Source organism: Aspergillus puulaauensis, chromosome 3 (genome assembly GCF_016861865.1).
Source record: "Aspergillus puulaauensis MK2 DNA, chromosome 3, nearly complete sequence".
NCBI classification, from domain to species: Eukaryota; Fungi; Ascomycota; class Eurotiomycetes; order Eurotiales; family Aspergillaceae; genus Aspergillus; species Aspergillus puulaauensis.
Window position 1 is genome coordinate 427,453 of NC_054859.1, and position 20,176 is coordinate 447,628.

At 51.4% G+C, this 20,176-nt stretch overlaps 9 protein-coding genes across 9 annotated transcripts; 3 read left to right on the plus strand and 6 right to left on the minus strand.

Annotated features, from left to right (window-relative positions):
• Window positions 1-97: 97 nt before the first annotated feature.
• Window positions 98-820, minus strand: APUU_30186A (putative haloalkanoic acid dehalogenase; the record flags this gene model as incomplete). Its single annotated transcript, XM_041701250.1, has 1 exon — window positions 98-820. One exon carries the CDS (start codon window positions 818-820, stop codon window positions 98-100), a length of 723 nt encoding a protein of 240 aa, XP_041554155.1.
• Window positions 821-1,787: 967 nt separating this feature from the next.
• APUU_30187S (F-box protein) lies at window positions 1,788-3,362 on the plus strand (the record flags this gene model as incomplete). The annotated part of the gene is made up of 2 exons (XM_041701252.1): window positions 1,788-1,979; window positions 2,028-3,362. 2 exons carry the CDS (start codon window positions 1,788-1,790, stop codon window positions 3,360-3,362), a joined length of 1,527 nt encoding a protein of 508 aa, XP_041554156.1.
• A 163-nt stretch (window positions 3,363-3,525) lies between these two features.
• APUU_30188A (alpha-L-arabinofuranosidase A) lies at window positions 3,526-5,874 on the minus strand (the record flags this gene model as incomplete). Its single annotated transcript, XM_041701253.1, has 9 exons — window positions 3,526-3,921; window positions 3,998-4,504; window positions 4,552-4,691; window positions 4,735-4,767; window positions 4,811-4,887; window positions 4,934-5,017; window positions 5,075-5,570; window positions 5,632-5,647; window positions 5,713-5,874. The coding sequence occupies 9 exons, from the start codon at window positions 5,872-5,874 to the stop codon at window positions 3,526-3,528; spliced, it is 1,911 nt and encodes a 636-aa protein (XP_041554157.1).
• A 965-nt stretch (window positions 5,875-6,839) lies between these two features.
• On the plus strand, window positions 6,840-7,152 carry APUU_30189S (uncharacterized protein; the record flags this gene model as incomplete). Its single annotated transcript, XM_041701254.1, has 3 exons — window positions 6,840-6,971; window positions 7,031-7,051; window positions 7,120-7,152. The coding sequence occupies 3 exons, from the start codon at window positions 6,840-6,842 to the stop codon at window positions 7,150-7,152; spliced, it is 186 nt and encodes a 61-aa protein (XP_041554158.1).
• Window positions 7,153-8,966: 1,814 nt separating this feature from the next.
• Window positions 8,967-9,865, minus strand: APUU_30190A (pectate lyase; the record flags this gene model as incomplete). The annotated part of the gene is made up of 3 exons (XM_041701255.1): window positions 8,967-9,032; window positions 9,093-9,433; window positions 9,490-9,865. 3 exons carry the CDS (start codon window positions 9,863-9,865, stop codon window positions 8,967-8,969), a joined length of 783 nt encoding a protein of 260 aa, XP_041554159.1.
• A 2,440-nt stretch (window positions 9,866-12,305) lies between these two features.
• On the minus strand, window positions 12,306-13,157 carry APUU_30191A (uncharacterized protein; the record flags this gene model as incomplete). The annotated part of the gene is made up of 1 exon (XM_041701256.1): window positions 12,306-13,157. The coding sequence occupies one exon, from the start codon at window positions 13,155-13,157 to the stop codon at window positions 12,306-12,308; it is 852 nt and encodes a 283-aa protein (XP_041554160.1).
• Window positions 13,158-14,042: 885 nt separating this feature from the next.
• APUU_30192S (uncharacterized protein) lies at window positions 14,043-14,311 on the plus strand (the record flags this gene model as incomplete). The annotated part of the gene is made up of 2 exons (XM_041701257.1): window positions 14,043-14,115; window positions 14,214-14,311. 2 exons carry the CDS (start codon window positions 14,043-14,045, stop codon window positions 14,309-14,311), a joined length of 171 nt encoding a protein of 56 aa, XP_041554161.1.
• Window positions 14,312-15,255: 944 nt separating this feature from the next.
• On the minus strand, window positions 15,256-16,932 carry APUU_30193A (uncharacterized protein; the record flags this gene model as incomplete). The annotated part of the gene is made up of 3 exons (XM_041701258.1): window positions 15,256-15,720; window positions 15,778-16,201; window positions 16,250-16,932. 3 exons carry the CDS (start codon window positions 16,930-16,932, stop codon window positions 15,256-15,258), a joined length of 1,572 nt encoding a protein of 523 aa, XP_041554162.1.
• A 1,802-nt stretch (window positions 16,933-18,734) lies between these two features.
• Window positions 18,735-20,138, minus strand: APUU_30194A (putative pectate lyase; the record flags this gene model as incomplete). Its single annotated transcript, XM_041701259.1, has 5 exons — window positions 18,735-19,197; window positions 19,255-19,314; window positions 19,361-19,544; window positions 19,601-19,782; window positions 19,846-20,138. The coding sequence occupies 5 exons, from the start codon at window positions 20,136-20,138 to the stop codon at window positions 18,735-18,737; spliced, it is 1,182 nt and encodes a 393-aa protein (XP_041554163.1).
• Window positions 20,139-20,176: the final 38 nt, after the last annotated feature.

Here is a 20,176-nt window from a genome sequence, read left to right on the forward strand (position 1 = left end):
GAAGCACTGTTTGTTAAGTAGGTGGGTGTGATAATGTATTGTTTAATGGATGAGGATATTGAGGGGCTATTATCACATTCGAAATATATATCCCAATTTACTGCTTCTCCTTCTCCAATGCATCCGCCATCTCCCCCAACGTATCGAACTTCCAATCAAAGATATTCTCCTCCAAATTCCCCATCGTCGCTCCCGGCCTGACAATCCACACTGACTTAACCCCGGCCTTCTTGGCCGGATGATGATCATGGAACTGGCTCTGCGCCGTCTGAAGCACCTGCTCCCTCTCAACACCAAACTCCCTCTTCACAGCATCAAGCATGTAGCTGAAATTCCTCAAATCCGGTTTATACGACCCGACGTCCTGCGCCGTGATCACCAAATCGAACTTGACTCCCTCCAAACTGCCCGCATTCGTCTTGGAAAATGACTCCCGGTCGACATTCGATAGCACGACCAGTTTGTAAACCTTTTGTAATCTCTTCAATGCAGCTACTGTATCCGGAAACGCAGGCCACTTGCCAACCGACTCCCCGAACGCGCGGGACTCGTCGGCCGTCGGCGCCGGGAGACCTAGCTTCGACAACAACGGTGCGAGAATTGTCGCAAGGACATCGGTGTACAGCATATCAGGCGTCTTGGTCTGCTGCGACTTTTCGAACTCATGGTATACAGCCAGCAGCTGCTGGCGGGTGAATTTCCCCGAGGCGTTGTTCTTGGCCAGGCTGGGCTCGAGGGCGGCGAGGATGCCGCCCTCCCAGTCGACGAGGGTGCCGTAGACGTCGAAGGTGAGGAGGTGGTAGGAGGATAGATTGGACATTTTTGTGGTGGTGGTTGTTGTGGTTGACTGAGTTGAGTTGGAGAAAGTGAGGGGGAGAGTGAGAGTGAGAGTGAGAGTGAGGGGCGATAACACAACTTTTTATTCTTATCGACGCCTTCCGACAACAACTCTGCGCCTTCTCACGGCGCCTTCTCGCGACATCAACCACGCCTTGTGACATCTAGAGCTATTCGTTGATGTTTAATCGCCTCATCGCAGCGATTAACCGGCCCGGTATGATGTCAGTGCCCGCTGGTATCCTGGTCGGACTGCCATACAAGACAGCCGTCTCCAGCACAGCCGTCTCCAACATCCTGGAGAGATAGCAAGTGAAGGCGCAATCCACTAGAAGTGACATTTGGAGTCAAGATTATGCGCCTGAGGCCCAGGGCCAGTTGTCACTGTCCGATTCTAGTTCCCACCTATTCGCGTCTGCTTACCTCCCCGCCATGTATAGAGGGGTGGGTATAGTGAACAAAAATGCAATGAACGAAGCAAAGAACGAAGCAAATAACAGTCCCACTGCTGAGGCACTCAATATTTTATTCCTTACTGCGCATCCCCCGCTGATATTCCATTCTTTCCCTATAAAGACAATGTCGCAACCGCGTCAAGAACCCTGGTGGCATCACCGACGGGGACCTTGGGGCTGTAGCTCCCCTCCAAAAGATACCCAGCTCCCCGCGTCATGTTTCTTTCACTCTAGCAATATAACACGAGAATCCTTATATTAGGTTCATAATTCTCGCTCTCTCTGTGTGTTGGCGATAGATACCAGATCCTCCTCCTAGGCCATTGAGTAACGCCATTCTATACTTTGACGCGCGGGACGGTGATCCAAGACCGCCAGGTATGTGAAGCTTCAACAATTCACTGTTCAAGCTAACAATACCAGGACATTCAATAGCCAAATCGCGATTGACTTTTCTCTCTACTTTGCAAAATAAGCTAGATTTAGTGGTTCGCAATGAGCACGCTCGACAACCTACCAGAGGAGCTACTCGCCCTCGTCCTCCAGAACTGCGACACCTTTTCCCAGTTACGAAGCCTTGTTCTAACATCTAAGAGACTGCATAATACTTGGATATGCAACCAACGCGCCATTCTTTGGAACGTGAGCCAGAGAGCCATGGTCAGCTTCAGCGACGCCCTTATCGCAGTACGTTCAACCTCGGGACCTTCTTAAATACCTACTAAAACCTTCCAGGTCCGCGCAACAAGAATAGCTACAGATTACTTTCTCAACGGTCAACTCCCTCCAGACCCATTTCCTGTCTCGGAACTTAGCGGCGACACTGCGAAGCCCTGCATCAACGAGGTGAAGCACGCCCTTGAATTTGCCCATCTAGCACAGTATCTTGAAGACAAGACGCGCTCCCCACTCGGGAAAAGAAAAGAATTTCTACCGGACAAGTGGTACTTTGACAGTCTTGCCTGGACCCCTCGCACATGGCAGGTCTGGCGAGAAAACTATCACCGGGCTGTCTATCGCTATCTCGCTGCAGGGGCGGTTCTCTGTCGTGCATACTACGCGCCGCTTGTTTCTGAGAAAAGGCCGGCTGGATTTCTTTCTTCCCTCCTCTCAATTCTCGAGGGCATAGCCGTGCAAAGTGACCGTGAGTATCCGGAATGGTTTACGGAGGATGAACAACGGTATCTCTCCACGATCCCACTCTACGACAGCCAGGCATACGCAAACTGGGAATCAGCATTCAAGCCACTCGAGGAACTGTTCGTGGGCGAGAGCAAAAAGCAGTCTCAGGATTTAGGGCCTGTCACCCCTCCACAACCAACTGAAGATCTATCTCAGTGTCTTCACTGCATCTTCGGCAGCAAAGCAAAGAACCTCCAATCGCTCGACACGGCCCACGCAAACACCCTCTTCCAACAAACCCTCCACTTCCTCAATTTAATCGACGACGACATCCGACTACTCATCTCTCTACCAGGCGATACACCAATGGAGCCCGTCGACGACGCTATCAAACCCCCCTCCACAACCGCATTCCTCTTCGGCTCATTCACACCCATGAATATAACCATCCGCCAAGGCCAATGCCAGTGTAAATGCATTACCACATCCGCATTCGCGACACCCCTCCTAGCGCCTCTCAGCAGCAAGTCCGTCTCCACAGCCACCACATCGCAGTATCTCTCCTTCTCCAACATGCACAACTACCTCAAAAAAGTACACGACGCATCTAGCCTCCCAAACTGCTACGGCGACCCGATTCGGAAGACCCCGCCCCCGATAGGCTTCTTTACGGAGTACATGATGCGGAAGTACTTTGGGTTGCGGTTCGCATGTACAATGTTTGATTCGACGCGTGAGATTCGGTGTGCGTGGTACGCGTTTCATCAATTTGGAGGCGTTTTTACGGGGTTTGGGCCGGGAGCTGGTCCTGGTCCTGGCCCTGGCCCTGGTCCTCGTTTAGAGGACGATGAGGATGAGGATGTAATGTATGTAGGGCAGGATTTGCTAGTTTCTGTGGACGAGCCGACTCCGATGCCTTGTTATGATGAGCATGCGTGGTATTATTAGATAGTGCGTTTTCTTTCCTTCATTCTCTAGGTGTTGTCAGCGTGCGTTACTTGTTAGAGTCATACATTGTCAATTAGATACATCATGCTCGTCTATCTATTCTGAGACATGCAAACGTTCAAATGCTCAGGGGTACTAATACGGGGTACTGTAACAAACCAAACTAAGAAACAACCAAAACCGCCACTCCATACGGGGGCATCTGCACCGTAAACCCCTCCGAGCCATTCCTAATCTCATGCACCGTCGGCGTAACAACAATACTATGCGGCTGATTACTCGCGTTCTCCTCGCCCGCCAGCATCTCCAGCGAGCCCGTCTCCTTCTTCGCGCCGGGAACCTGCACATTCACCGTATGGTTCTCGGGGTTGTAGTTGGCGAGCTTGATCTGGTAGTGCGTGTCATTGCTGGAGGCAACCCAGTAGATAGGCCCGAAGTCGGAGTCGGATTTGATCGGGTGCGTTTTTGTTCCGTGGTTTGTGGCGAACATCTTCTGCACGTAGTATGAGGTCGAGAGAACTAGGGAGTTGGGGGACGAGTCGAAGCCGAAGAGGGTTGGCTAGTCACGTCAGTATCAAAACAGATATTGAAGGTGAAGGTGAAGAAGGTGAAGAAGGTAAGAAGGGAGTACGTACCGACCACTGCATATACCCAAAATGCTGCAACAAGGGCGCATAAGCCGCCATCAGGACGGCATCACTATTCCTCTCCATCCCAATCATATGCACCGCCTCAGAGCAACTCCCCTTCACAAACGTCCAAAACAGCCCATCGGGATCCGTATAATTCCTGCACCCAAACTCCCCCACAATCACAGGCTGGTCGCGCGGCTGGTTATCCCAGTAATTGAACATATCCACGAGTGTGTCCGGCTGGCGGTAGTAGTGGTAGTCGTACATGACATCGGGCAGCGGTTCTGCGGGGAGACAGTTGGGGTCCATGTTGTCGACGATTAAGGTGAGGTGTGGGTATGCGTCGTGGATTGTGTTGTAGATCTGGGTTAGTCGGTCAGGGTACGTGTCGCAGCCGCCGGTGTAGTCGTCCTCGTTGCCGATTTCGATATACTGCACGGGCCAGGGCTCCTCGCGGCCGTTTTTGGAGCGTAGGGAGCCGTACGTGCTGTTGCTTGGGCCGAGGAGGTACTATATGTTTCATTAGACGAGATCGGTTATTAAGGGTGAATGCATACCTCCAGCTCGTCTAGAATGTCATCCAGGAACGGGTGCAGGTCGGCTCCGGAGAGGATTTCGTCGTAGGACTTGCCGTCCCAGACGGTGAGGACGGCGGTCATGTTCATGTCTTCGCACCACCAGAGGTATTCGTCCAGGCCTGTGACGTTAGAGCCAGTCTTCCAAGATGGAGGTCGACTTACCAAGGGCGTCCGTGTTGGGATAGTGCCAGGGGGCTGTGGTGTCAGCTACGCACTTCGATATCCATGGATAACTCACTGTCTCGTCCTGGTCGATTGACTACTGGCCCGATAGTCTCATTCCATTTCCACCGGCTGTCAACGTCGATTCCCTCTCTGTTCAATTAGCGCTGCACTGTATACCTAAAAAGAGAGGCCCTACATGTTATTCCCCCCAGGGAAGCGCAGAAACTTCGGCTGAAGATCGTAAACAGGCTGTATGAGATCCGCTCTCAAGCCATTCGCCCTAAACAATTAGCCCCAATACAACAAACATCCAGAGACCATTCAAAAGGGTACCCACCTATCATTCCAAGTCGGCGGGAACAGCTGCACAAGGCCAAACCTCAAGATATGCCCCTTTGCCTTCTCCGAATCAACCAGCAGCTGCCACTCGTTATCACCGACAGGCGACGCATCCGCCTCAAAGGTAGCATGGTACTCCTCGAACTTCTGCCTCGACTTGTCCACCGTGACATTATGGCTCGCGTACACAGTCCCATCCTCGGAATTGACCAGCCGCAGCATCACCGTGCCCGAGTACTCGCCCTTCATCCAGAAAGTGCTTGAGTAAGTCGCGTTGAGCACAGGCACGCCCTTGTACCCTGTGTTTGCGAATCCGACGAAGCCGGTCGCGTCGCTGCGCACGGATACCGCGAGGGTCGATGTGATCGCGTCGCTCAGGGGGGTGTCGGACTCGGAGATGTGCGTGTTGCCAATGGACTTGTATCCTGTCAGACCGGTGTCTGAGCCCTGGAAGCCGTTGTTCTGCAGGAGATTGCCGTGGATTCCGCCGTCGCCTGGTATTATCTGTTAGAATGACCTTATACGGTCGGCGTCACTATAAATGTCTAGACGAACCTGAATGGTCCATTTCCTATGCATGTCAGCTGCCTATAACTATTTTCTTTTTCAGAGAAAACTCGTGGAAGTTCAAGGTACCTCAAACATAATCCCCCACAAATGCGGGCTCGATTGATTCCCTCCATCGGGCAGAACTGTCAGGTTGACCGGCGTGGAGACACGCTCGATGGCCTCCTCTCCAACATGACGGGAAATCAGGGCCAGGGTGTGTAGAATCCGAGTCCATCCCTCGGTCTTCATGGTGGCTATCGCGTACGCTTCGTAGTTGATGGAAGAGCCAAGGAGAAGGATCTGAGACAAGCAGCGATAGCGACAGCGACAGCGATTGCGACGACAGCGACAGCGGCGATCAGGGACTCATTTCAATTTTATCTCATTTCCCAATCCATTCACTGGCCAGTTGGCTCGCTGATAGTCTCCACGCGTCGTCGTCAACAGTCACGACATGGGGAATGTGACATCACGAGAGCCCAATAATGTGAGATCAGACCCTGGAGTGATGTCAGCGACACAGGAACCAGAGTCTGCTAGCAGCGAACTAACTGGTCCATGACTGGTTCAGTAACTGGCTCAGTAACTGGTTCAGTGACGGATCGACCACAACTTTGGAGTGATCCCCACACTTCATTCCTGCAGAACTTCGAGCAATTAGGGCTTCACTTGGAGTTCACGACTTCATGACAATAATTTAATGACAGTCACCCCTTGATCGCTGCATGCATTGACCCACGAACACGAGGCTCCAGTACCCCAGATTCGCCATTCGCCTGCAGAATTCGTATTCCCGCTTGGCATCAGGATCGACCGGCGGAAGATCCGACCTCACTCGACTGCAAGCCAGGCGTGCAATGGAAAATATGCCTGGCTGAGACATTCCCAGACACCGGAGCCTGCATGAAGCAGCGGTATACCCTCTCAATTGGACTGCCTCTCGCTCAGTCCGCCGGGTGATATCATAACATTCCTGGTCGCTGGGCACCTCGTATAGCTCGTTGAATCAGCGTCAACAACCAAATTCCGACGGGCCACGGTCGCAAACACGATCCGGCTTCATGTCGTCTCATGCTGTCTCGGCGCTCGTAATATTGATCTCAAAGAGTTGCGGGTTGGGTATAAATAGCCCCAACTGACTCCCAGATCTCACCATCTCACCCATCAATCACGACAAACTCACTGCAAAGTTAATCCTAACCTCAGTTTCTCAAATGCATCTTTCTTTCCTTTTCGCAGTTGCCACTGCGGCCTTTGCCAGCTTCGCTGTCGCTTCTCCTGCGGAGGCCGGCGAGCAATGTCTTTTGATCTGCTGGGCTGAGGAGCACGAGTGCGAGGCTCCTTCGGTATGTTTCCATCTTCTTTATACATTAGTTGTCCTGTGGTATTAACAGTGTGCGTATAGTACCCGAAGAATCAAAATGGAGTGAGTATATCCCTCGCGAATCCCCGTTTGTATACAATGGTATACAGTTGAGACTGACTCGGTTGCAGTGCTGGACTTGCTGCACTCCGTCGTCCTCTTAGGCATAGTCACGCAGTATGTCATTTCAGCTGATGGGTCTAGTTGGAGGATCCAGAGGAGGATCGAGAGGAGGATCGAGAGGAGGATCGAGAGCGTTGAGATGAGATAGTCTGGCATCTATTGTCTTACTAGTTGGAAAGAATATCACTCATTATCAGTCCGAGTCCTTAAACATCTACATGCAATGACGCATGTATTTCCACCGTCGTTCATCAAGTAAACCCCATGCAAGGCCGGCGACTCTCTAACACCACCTTGCCGATCCTGCAATGTGCGTGATAGTAAAATATGACATTGCTTATTGCGGATTGCTCCAGTTAGCTTGCCTAGTGAAGCCCCATTAGCCCTACAATTGCTTCTGCAAGGCCTTGTCCCCAATCACCAGTGCCCTCATGAGTTCATCCTGTACAACCTGGCTGGTTTTCTGCTGTTTTCCATCACGCTCCTAGCAGGCTGAGCTGCATACTAAGCTACAACTGACGAAAGAATCCGCCCTGCTGCAGGAGCACTGAATATCGGAAGTTACTTGCCCTCAAATTATCTGTCCGCGAACAGCTACACGCATGCGCAACTTGATATAGTAACACATGGTCGTTCAACGAGGACCTTGCATCGAGTTCCTGTCTACACGGGGAACTTCTGCTTCATTCCCTCCGATATTCTCTACAAGGCGGGGACGAGCCGCAGGTTTATACCCTTACATTTACATTCATGCATCTGGGCCTGGGTACTGGAAGGAGTGCGCAGATTGTGCATATCACAGTATGCTCTTCCTCGAGCGGGCTCTACCATCCTCCCCGGCTACGGGTTGACCTGCGAGGGGCGATTGAGAGAACTCGCACCAGGAATGGTCTTGGGCGCCAATCTCATACGGTACTCCTTGCTTCTCGATATGTCCATTGCCTGGCTCGGGCTGCCCCTAGCGTCTGGGAGGAATGCCGATCCTGTTCCATGCTTTGAGACCTGTAAGATGATAATTCCGGCGTCAGTCGTCAAGGTATAAATACCGGCCAGACAACCCCTCCACCGATCCTAGATACATCCACCATCAGTTACCAGTCTCGATCAAACAATATGCAATACGCTCAGCTTCTCACTGTCGCATTTACGGGCTTTGTTGCCCTCGCAGCCGCCAGTCCTACTCCTCAACAAGAGATCTGTTGGGGGGTCTGCTTCCCCGAAAGGACCGAATGTCCGGAAGGTTGGGTATGTCATATCCTTTATATTAATTTTATACTATCTCTTGTGTTACATTGTCTTTGAAATATACTAATATAGAAATATATTTTAGTTTTCGCACCAGCGTTCTGGAGTAAGTAGTTACACTTCTCCCACATCCAGGTTTTCATTCTGCTACCATAAACATTATACTGATTAGGACCAGTGCTGGACTTGCTGCCGTGGTGTTGAGGATGCTGATAACTAGTGTGGATCATTATGGGCCACCTTCATGTTAGTTAAGGGACATTCTGTAGCTGGGAGGGATCAGAACGTTAGTTTTTCCGGGCGAGGGCCTGTTTTGAGGCATTCTGCTGTGCCTGTTGCGGGCCCAGCGGCTCTGCCGTTCGGGATATCTGCATACTAGACTAGGAATATATCTCTACGTATCTTGTTATCTTGTGAAGCACATATCTCCATCACTCTCTTATGCTGAAGTAGTACTACATCCACGTTATATGCACATAGACATGTGGAATCTTGTCTCCTGTTAGGGCTACACGCGCATCACTCGAGCATCAAATGGTCCATTGTCTACCTAGCAGGGCTGGGCTAGTTCGCCGCACACAGCCACAGGAAATTGTCTGGCACCCAAAATCTAGCACGCGGGGAGGGGGTCGGAGTACTGGCAAGCATCGCTAGCTCCGGTGCTGATCTCCTCCGGCTGTATTTGTTCGTTAGCTTCTGCATGAAAGAAACGACTCTTATCAAGGATCATGCTTACCTCAGAGCCATCGGTAACACCCTCGTACTCGGTGCAGATAGTCTCGGTGTCGGAAACACAGGTGTCGCTCTTGATGGTGGCAGTGTCGCCCATGTTGCTGTTGATTCCGACGAGGGTGCTGGTTCCGCCGACAGCAGTGACGCCCTCGATGGTGACGTGACGCTCGTACATCTCGTCGCAGTTTCCGCAGGAGCGGTACAGCTTGCCGAAGTTGTACGCAGTGAAGCCGGAGATGCTGACGGTGCCGCCGCCGTTGTGCTGGATAACCTTGTCCTCGGCGCCCTGGGCACCACCGCCGATGACGGTGAAGGGACCGTCACCAGTCTTGAGGGAGAGGGCGTCTGTAGATAACGTTAGCTTAGCTCAATCATATATTTATTCACGGGGAACGACATACCCTCGCAGACAGCCTCCCACCAGACGTTCTCAATGGTGCAGGAGCCCTGGCAGTAAACACCCTCGATCTGGTCAGTTCCAATGATGGCGTTCTTCAGAGTACCACCGTCTTCAACAGAGAAGACGGCGTCCTCGTCGCCACCCTCGCCTTCCGAGCAGGAAACGCCGCGGCCGAAGGTCTTCATGCCACCATCGTAGGTCTGGTTGCCGGAGATGACGTACGGCTCGTCAAAGGTCTCGCTCCCCTTCGACTCAGGGAGGGGGAAGGAGTCGGCGCGCCTGTCGAGCCTGGTAAAGCGCGAGGAGTGCGAGCGAGCGCCGTGCGTGGCCAGCACGCTGGTCGCCAGGGACAGAGCCAAAACCTGCTTGATAAACATATTGTACAGTGGTAGTAGTAATGAGGACCGGTGGAAAGAATGAAGCGAAAACGAAGGAATGTGATTATGCCGATGATACCAGATCAACGATTTTATTTTGTTTTTTTGGATGCTCTGCAGTTCAAGTCCAACAGTCGAAGGCGTCGAAGAGTCTTTTATACCCCCATCCTCTTCCCGCCGTCAACGCAGGTCCAGGGAGTCAACCGCCTAACCTCTTCTTGGCAAGTTTCAATGTTTTCCCGAATTAATCCCGTTGAAACCGATCAGCAGCGGAATCCAGCAGGCCACGAGTCATATATCCTGGCCTGATTCGTGCACTCGCAAGCCGAACTGTCAAACTGCCACAGCTCCCCTGCAATGGCTTGGCCGGCGCCCCGGAAAAGCTTGGAAGAGCGCAAAACCCTAAGAGGAGTCTCTCAGCACGGCTCCAGAGAGGAGTCTCACTTTCATACGCCACTAGTTCTTGGCAGGGTCAACCTTAGTTTCTGATGGTCGTTTTCGTCTCCGTTTCGGGATATACCACCGAGGGATGCTCGGGTTGTTATCTGATACTGCTGCCGCATGTGGGAAAACACCGAGGGATGCATCCTGGCGACTCCAGTCTCGTCTCTCATTTGAACTTGTCCGGGGTCGGCTGTTGGCGCTGTCTCGTGGAAAAATTCTGTATCTTCTGTATCTGCAGAGCGAGGGATCATCGCGATCATCGGTATTTATTATCGGCCATCTATTCTAATTCGACACGGCGAGTCTTTCTAGATAGTCAAGTCATGAAATATAAACTACGTACAACAAGTTTACGAGCGCAAACTGCAGAACGAGGACCCTGACAGGCGGATGGGCCGGTTGTGGGCACTCATCGTGGCTGTGCAATTAGGGTCTTGTCTAGAGTATATTGGCCTGTTCCTGTTGGCGGCTAGCTCAATCAACCTCAAACAAGGAGCCTCCAAAGCAGCAAATAACATCCCGGCATGTTGCTATCATCCCCATATCGGTCCAGAACTGAGTCCAGAACCGAGTCCATCCAACTCCATGCTAAGCGTTCTGTTATTGCACTTACTCGTCACCTCCAACGTCACCAGGCCAAACCCTACCTTAATTCCGAGCGGCGCCATGGCCTTTACCTGAGACTCTTCAGCAGTCAGCGCACAGTTCTGGGCTCTGGAACTCGAGACGAAGTATAGTACTGTATCTCAGATACGAAGTTACGAAGTGATCTCTCATACTACGAATCTACGGCCGATAATGATACCGGCATCCGTGGAGGCCGATCGAAATGAGCGGAGTATCTTCAGGCTTCCGGTCTCCATCGTCCTCTAACTACACTACAAGCATGGATCCTAGCAGTTGATACTCCATAGTCCATACTGTGGTCCGGGCTTCCGGAAAACCAGGCCTCGCCGCCTCACCGACTCCATCCGGACGATTCATGTCCAAGTCATCATACAATCCTTTTACGCTTCCGGTAAAAGATACGCATGCGCTTCGGATCTCTTGGTCTTGCCCTCGGGATATATATTAAATGCGGGTTGTTGCGGGTATCTAGTATTAAGAGTAGTCGGCTAACGAGAACAGGAACCACTACACTCGCGGTGTATTAGGAGGACTCGTATGGTGGACAATTCTTTATCGCCGTGTCTTACACCTCTGACTTGATTAACTATGTACAATACTGTTAATGTAGTCTACGTTTACGGTATGGACAAGTATCATACTCGAGTCCGTGCATCTGGCAGGGCCAGTTACGGGTTTCTCTCCGATTCGAGGGATTACTTCGGATTCATCGTGTCTCTGGTAGAGTAAGCCAGCCGCTGCTGATCATCCATCTATATCTCGCCTCGAGAAGAGTGACGATCTGTGGAGCTCGCAAGGGCATCTGACTATGTAGGTCTGTTGGCTGTTGGAACCTGCAGCCTCGTCACGGCAGCAGAACGTCTCAAAATCTGCTTAGCTGGCATCCATCCCATTACGACCTTCCTGCATACGGGAGCTGGTTCAAGTGCTATCTCAAGTGATTTCAAGGAATCCAGCGTGGGATTATATCGTAGTCGGTAGCTTTACTTGTGTGGCTTGGTGCAGGAACAAATCTGAGACTTGCCAGGGTCCATCCAGCTGGTGATATCATCAAGGCGAGGGACTAGCCCAGATGGTGGAAAAATATAATCCGTCTGTACTAAGATATATATCATCTACGCTGTCAACCTCAGTCTAGTTCGATGACGCAGATGGTTTCAGATCTCTCAGGACAACGTCATATATCCCAACATTTCAAGTCGCGTTGAGTTATCTGCTTTCAACAGTCATATTAATCTTTTTGTAACTCGGTGAGAGATAGCACATTAGTGCAGTGCTGACCTGACTGTCAGCCATGCAGCTTTCAGTGGCGGGTCATGATCGCGTTGGCGATTTCTAGACGTAGTTCCACATCTTCCAAAAACATCATCTATTTTACATCCGCATACTTTTCCAGCGCATCATACAAACACCCAAAGACACCCCCATGCCACCCTCTAACCTCCTCCCACTCACTGCCAGGCAGAGTCGCACGCGACATATGCAACCACCCACCGACAATCAAATCCGCATAGGTAGCCCGAGTACCCAGGATAAAAGGCCCACTGGTATCCTTCGTGAATAGCTTCGCAAGGTCACCCAACATATCACGGAACGAGTCCATCGTCTTCTGTCGCGCCTCGCCCTTGACCTCAAAGTCATCCCAAGACGATACACCAGCGCGCTTCACAAACTCGGCCTTGCTTGGTTCGGCACTGTCCGGGTGAAAGGGCATAGTATAGGCCATGATCCCGACGTGGGCAGTAAACGCCGCATCAATGTGCGTGTTGAAGTGGGAGTACTCCGCATACTCATCACCCTTATGCCTATCATCCGACAGAGGAACAAGGAGCGGAAGATCCTGGTTAACAGAATAATCCAATTTCTGAGACGGAAAGAGATCTCCCGCGCCTGAGCCCGGATACTTCTTCTGCAGGTAGATAGCAATATCCAACGAATCCCCAACCTTGTCGCCCGTGTTAGGATCAACAAGGACCGGGAGGGTATAGTAGTCGCTCCCGTCCGCGAACTTGCGACACGGCGGCACGCCAAGCTCGTCGCGTCGCACTTTGGGGATTTCCGGCAGCGGAATCCATTTGGTGGAATGCGGGATTGCTTTGAAGTTCAGTGCCAGTCGGCTCTTCCATGGGTTTACGGCGCAGCAGCTGGATGGGTCGCGCATTTCCACGTCGTAGTAGACCATGGGTTTCATGGTCTCGGAGGATCCCGGGTTGTTTGCCATGGCGGGTTCTGACGGAGGAGCGATTGCGTGATGAAGGATTGCTGGGGTATATCAGATGTAATATTGTCGCTGGGAAAAGTGTGAGGGGTGTTCTCTTGGCATTTAAATCTGACTAAGCGGGTTTCTCGTCTTCCGAAAAGGGAAATCCGTCCATTTACCGTCTGTCACAGTGTTACCATACAACCTGCAATGGAGCCTCCTAGAGCTTCATCCAGCCTACATATTAAGGTATGTCTTACAGGGTAATATTCAAGTGGTATGCGAAATAAACGAGGTCCTAAGAAATGAGACGAATTGAAGATGTTGACTCCTACCACAGTCGAAATAAAGCATTATATGGCCTAGGCTTCTATAGCTTCACCTATTCCAGAATAGGTAAACTAACAATTGGCTTGGAAAATTGAACATTCTCCCTCACTCCGCCCTTCATGAGAATTATACCTGGCTGGCAATAATGGAACAAAGACATCGTACATTCCGCAAAGAATTCCCCCAACCGTGGCATGTTCTCGTTTATTTTAGGGTAGATGAAGATCTAATCTGATCTACGGTGGACCGTCCGGTGTCGGTGGTTGAGTCTGTGATCTTATCTGATCCAGTCTATCCACCGTGGAGGCGTGGACAGCTCAGCATCCAACTCCTGCAATCCTGTTCCCAACTTGATCCTGGGGGCCAAACTCAAGTCCAATCCCACTGTCAATAGGCCCAACACGCGGATCAGCGCGGGATACGCCACCGATACCGGGCGACGATGTGCTGCTGAGAGTACATATATAAACGGGATAGGCAGGCTGATGATTCTTCTATCTCAATATTTCCAAGACCAACATACAACCCGCCCTCCTTCCTACCACAACCAAAACCACAACCACAATCAAACCCACCATGAAGCTCCTCAGCCTCCTCCTCATGACACTTGCAGCAACCTTCGCAACAGCAGCCGACGACTGCCTCAATGGTGTGTCATATTCATTTAAGCCCTGTCTACCCAGCGCTTCCTTCCATTGCCATTCACATCCACGTCCACAACCACTCATACTGACACTATAAACTTAGGGGGAGATGCCTGTGCCGGCAGCACCAAACCCTGCTGCGGCGATCTACACTGTGGACCCTCGTCACCGCAGAACAGCGGCACCCTTATCTGCAAATAAGCTATGGCCCGATAAACCGTTTCTCGGCTATGGGCTGTACCTAAGGCTACTTGGGCTACGCGTGTGGTCTTTCGTCGCTGACGAGGCTTTGATAGTATATAAAGCCAATGTCTAGTTACATATTCCAGCGCTCCCAATCTCCAGCCAATAGGATACTGTGTAGAGATATTACGAATGTTATCCAAGTTAGCTTGTGCAATTGAAGGCAGGTGCTAGCGGGGATCGAGTAGTTCCAGTTGATCTGAGAGGGCCATGGCTTCCTCATTCTGTGACCTGTGCATCATAACGAGTAGGGCAGGTGCGAGGTGTAGCTGTTCCTTCCATATCAGGAGGCCGCACCTTCCTCATTCTGTAACTATATGCCTAGCGAATATAGTAGGCGCAAGTCGTTGCCCGGGTGCCTGTCCAGTTGTTCCTTCTTCATTCTCTGATCTCTGAGTTTAATCAATAGGGAAGGTACGACGCGTTGCAGGTGGCCAGTCGTTGTTTCCCAGGTTCTTTGCATCTACAGGGCCTAGGCGGATCAGTGTATATATTAACTCAATTTAGTAGAGCTGGTTCGATGCTGGCTTCAGGTTGACCCTGGTTACTGGTACCTACTTAATATGGTATGCACGGTTTGACTGTCTGACCTTAGTCAGGACTAATATTTTATGCCTTTTCAGTAACGTTAACGTTGGTGAGAACTATCAACAAATAATATGTACTCGTACTTAATAATTAGGTAAAGCGTATAGACAAAGACAAAGAAATAACAGGGTATAAATAACTGGTAGCACTCGAAAGGCCAAAAGCCTCACGAGGGAGTAGAAGTAAAAAGAAACTCAGCGAGGTGAAGATATCAGTAAAAGGAATTGCCTCGATAGAGGGTACGGTCGACTCAGGTTGTAGTAGAAAAGAAAGTTTTGGTTCGGTTGGGGTCAAAGAAAGACGAGATTATCAGTTTACGCAGGCTGCGAGGGACCTCCGTACTGGACTGGTGCCGGTCCCGGTGCCTGTGCCGGCACAGGGCCAGAAACAGCTACATACTGTTGCTGGGCATACTGCTGCTGGGGAGGTGGAGTTGGGACCGGAGACACGGGTTGTTGATACGGGCTCACAGGCTGGGCCATAGGAGGGACAGGTTGCGGATATTGGTTTACGGGCTGGGGCTGGGGCTGGGAGGCGACAGGTGCAGCCTGTGAAGAGGAGTCATCGGCTGGCAGCTGGGAGCCAGCGATGATAAGCGCGCTGACGAAGGCAGTGGCGTAGAAGAAGCGCTTGAGGAAGACTTGGGCGTCATCGGACTTTTCGTAGTAGTCTGGCTTGCGTAATTTCTTGCCGTATTCCCTGTCCGCGAAACCGCCCATGAGGACAAGGGTTAGGATTAGAGTGGACAATATGAGGGCTGGGATGCTGATGAGAAGTAGCTGCCAGGTGTTGTTAGCATGGTTCTTTCGGAATGGAGAAGTTCTGAGGAAACTTACTCCCTTGCGAATGCTGGCGCGGCGGAACAGAGCAAGGGCCATATTGGCGGTTGCCAGGAGAGCAGCGAGAAACAAGAAGACGTAGTAGGTCATGGTGACACCCCTGGTAGATTTGACAAAGTCCTCCTTGGGAAGGTCGTAGTCTTTGTACAGGGTAGTTTGAATTTTAGAAAAGCAGGCGAGGCTGACGAGAAGGAAGATGCCGCACAATGCCAACCAGGCGCCATGTCCGAACAGCGTAATGGTCTTAAATGACCCGCTACCCTGCAGCTTCAAGCAAATGGGGAGCAGGATCAGCACAATGAGTAGGTATACCGAGAGATTATCGAACCACTTGACGGCGGTAAGTGCTTGCTGGTATTTGTCGCCTCTCATCATGACGCATTGGGACAGGATAAGGGTGATCATATCAATGAGTATATACCTAGCTTTTGGTTAGCTACATCCATTGAGTAGACCATGGGATACGTACAGAATGGCAAAGAAGAGGGAAATCGGGAACAGGAACCACTTTCCAATGGCCGAGCCCTTTTGCTTGCTCTTGAGTAAGCGGAACCCCGCGAAGCCGGCAAGGGCAAGGAAGAGAACAAGGAAGATCACGTCAAAGGCAAGGTCAACCTTGGGTGCGTTCTCCTTAAAGGCAATCTCAGAGACGCAGGACTTGGAGGTCTGCTGGTTGGACAAATCGGAGCCACCATAGGCGCCATAGGCACCATAGCTGCTAGGCAGGCCGCCTCCAGAGCCTCCAGGACCAGAGCCACCAAGGGAAGGGTCTCCGTTGGTGGGGAGATCGTCCAAGTCAAAGTCGTCCGACGAGAAGTTTGAAGAGCCGGAACCTGAGGAGCCAGAGCTCGAGTCAGAGCTCGAGTCAGAGCTAGAGTCAGAGCCAGAACTAGAGCCAGAGCTAGATCCAGAGCTAGAGCCCGAAGAACTGGAATCATCCTCGTCGTCGTCATCTAGGTAGTCATCATAACTACTTGAGGTCGACGTAGGGTAGCTCCCCCCAGTAGTGGTGTAATAGTCCGACAGGTCGTAGGTGTTCGTTGGATAATAGGAGTCTGCGCTGCTGTAGTAGTCATCGAGGTAGTCATCTACATCAAAGTTATCCAGATCATAGTCGTCTAGATAGTCGTCGTAGTAACTGCTACTACTCATGATGGATTACTGATCTTCGAAAGACAACTTGAGATAAGGAGAGTAAAGAACAGAGAGGACCGGATGAAGACTCGGAAAAAGAGAATGTGGTGGCTTCGAGCTATGGGCCGTCGACGCCCATTTTGTATTTCCCCCAAGGACATCAACGTCGGTGCCATGCAACAAGGGTCCCAGTCAAACCGCCAATCAATTTGCGACGATCTCTCTGTATCCCTCGTTGTGGTTGGCTCAGGCCGTCGAGAATGCGGCTCCAGTACAGCAATACGAGGTGTATTTTTAGAGGAAATTTGACCAGGCCCAACGGAGCAATCAGCGAGCAGCTAGGACAGACTCTTCAGTCACTAGTGGCCCCAAGATCGTATTTAGTCTTTTCTTGTCAAAGGAACTCCAATGGCTCTTCCTGATTTTCAGAGGACCGGGATGCCTCCTCCCCCTTGAGACTTTGGCTGAGACCAGCAGCACGCTTTGCAGTCTTGACTACGTGAGCCACAAACATGCAACGCTCCTGATCATTTCTGCATGAGCAGTCCTATCTGGGGATTCCTAATTCAGCTGAAGGACCTGCGTGAGCACTGCAGCTCATATCACGTCTTCTGCAGATCCCAGCCCTTCCTCGTGTTCCCAACGAGCACACCCTTCCAAACTCCACATGTGAAGATCTCAACGAACACCTCGGAATCATGCCGTTGGAGTTGAATTTTGACTCTTCGCCTGACTCAGAATAGTCAGCCCTGTGCAAAACAGCCAATTGACTCAATTCTGTGTTAGTGTCTCTCGGCTCGCGGTTTCCCTTGCTCAAAGCTCATCACCAGATCCATGGTCGTGCACGCACCCGCCTCGTATCCGGCAGGAAGATCGCCATGAACGGGAAATGATCATCACTTGCTGAAAGAACAACAACCGTGTCGGACGCGCGAGGAAGCGTGGGCCCATGGAACTCGTCTTGAGCTTTTCTGAACGTGGACCTGTCCCTGCCTGCCTGCCTGTCAGGCAACGCTGTGGAGTCACCAAATCTCTACCATTGCCTCGCACTGGAGGCGGGAGTAAACTCCGGTCGAAGAAAGCCACCTCCAAGCTCTGGCTGCTGAGTGCTCATTCCCCTGGTGCTGAGTCCCTGACTGCTGGCGCAAGTGGGGTGTGCAACCTTGCTTTACGAGAAGGATCAGCGCTCGCTCTATGTGACCCAAAACGGAAAAGGGGACGAAAACATGCAGGGTCCAATCAAACCTTACAGTGGGATCCTTCACAAAGGTCATCTTTGGGATGCGTTGTCAAGTGTTGAGTGTCGACTTGCGGTCAGTCGAATCAGCTGAAGGCGTTGAAACACTCGGCAGCAGGATTCACACTCTGTTGGAGACTGGATTTGGATCATGTCAGATCTTTATCGGAGAATATATCTCTGTATCTTTGATGTGGGATTTCCAACGGCTAGTCTTGAAGATGCTCAAGGTGCAATCTGATGGATTATTTTGGCTCGAAGGATTGGAGTCGGGAAGATTTTCTTTTTAGGAATGGGGGCAGCAGTTGGAGCCAATTGAAGAGCGCCTCCTCCGGCTTTTCGTCCAGAGTCGTGTTACCATTCTCTGGAATCGAAGGGAATCGCAATACCATCAGTTTCTGTAGGCAGCTCAAGCAGGCATTTCGAGCAGAGACATTGATTTCGCTGGGAACCAACTAGTTCTATTTACAGTCTTCCAGCACTACCTATCACTTCAGTATAGTTATACAATTGTCTCTAGCCCAGCTCCGGAGCTTAGCACTGAACCAGCACAGCATTAACATCAACCTTGGCCAGACGGAACTCATGCACTCCAATCCGTCGTCGCCCCGATCTCGTCTCCATTACTCGGCAAAAGGAAATCACTTCCCTCAATCGTTCCGTCCGCATTCCTCTGACCCTGCACTAACTCAACGTCAACACTCACAAAGCTACTATCATCCCAATCCCCATCCCCATCCCACGAGTTTCCTTCCGAGACCTGCTCCTCGCTCAGTGAGGTTGGCTTCTCGCCATTCGACGCAGCAATATTCCCGGTAAGTGTAGCCACCGCGGTGCCGAACCTAAACCCGATAGCAGAGTTATTCCACGCCGTGTTACGGCTCAGCTCGAAGTTCCCCGGCTGCGAGTTATCTGTGAATCCGTCGTGGCTGTTGCCGAAGGCGATGGAGTTTGTTATAACGTGGTTTGCGGGACCAATGTCTGCATCGTCGCCGCCGCCGAGCTTGAAGCCGTTGCCGTCACCTTCGAAGGGGCTAAAGTCCCATCTATTTTATTGTTAGGGTGCAGGTCCTAATTATTGAATACCGGGTGCGTTGATTTACCGGTTAAAGCCGTTTCCCCAGGAAATTGTGTCTTCGATAGTCACCGCGGACTTGAATTCCCTATTTCTGTTAATATAAAAGCTTCAATTAGGTCCACAGAGCATACCATAGATCCAAGCCATCGTCAACGTTATTCCAGAGTCGTGCTCCCCGGAGGACATTACCCTCGCCGGATCCCTCCTTACAGGCGAACCCATCGGCGCTCTCGCCATTCTTGCGCGGGTCCCTGTTACCGTACGAATCGAGGTACAAAACGACATTATTCGCCGAATCTCCCTCGAGTTGGAAGCCTGTTATCAATTAGTATTCGGCCCTGCAAGCAAAAATTGGGCTTTGCATCGCGTACCCGTCTCATAGTTATCCCGCGTAACAATGCGTTCATAGTGGTTGTTCGACGCATCGCGCGCATAAACACCATACGGCCCATTGATCAGCTCCAGGTCATAGAACTCCCAGTACTCAGCATCCTGGATGTGCAAGATACCCCGGTCTGCGTTATCGAGGGATCCGTCTACCTCGGCGGGGGTTCTGCATGCGTCGTTAGCTACCCAACGGCGTACTCGTCGTGTATAATGGTTGATGAAACCCTACCCAGGTAGCTCCTCGCCATCAATGATAACCGCCTCTCCTTCATACGCCCGCAAAACAAACGGCGCGGACGACGTGCCGCTCTTCGAAATCTGGATATTAGTTGTCGGTGTGTATGTCCCGGCGCGCAAATAGATGGTTGAACCGTTTGTTGCTTCGTCGACGGCGAATTGGATGGACTGGAATGGTGCGTCGACTGTGCCTGCGGCATCGTCCGAGCCGTCTGGCGAGACATAGATGTCTGCTGCGAGAATCGCACGAAGGAAAGCCGCGATGACCCAAAGAGATCTACCCATGGTGGCTTTAATTTTGATTCGTAACGGTGGTGGTGGGT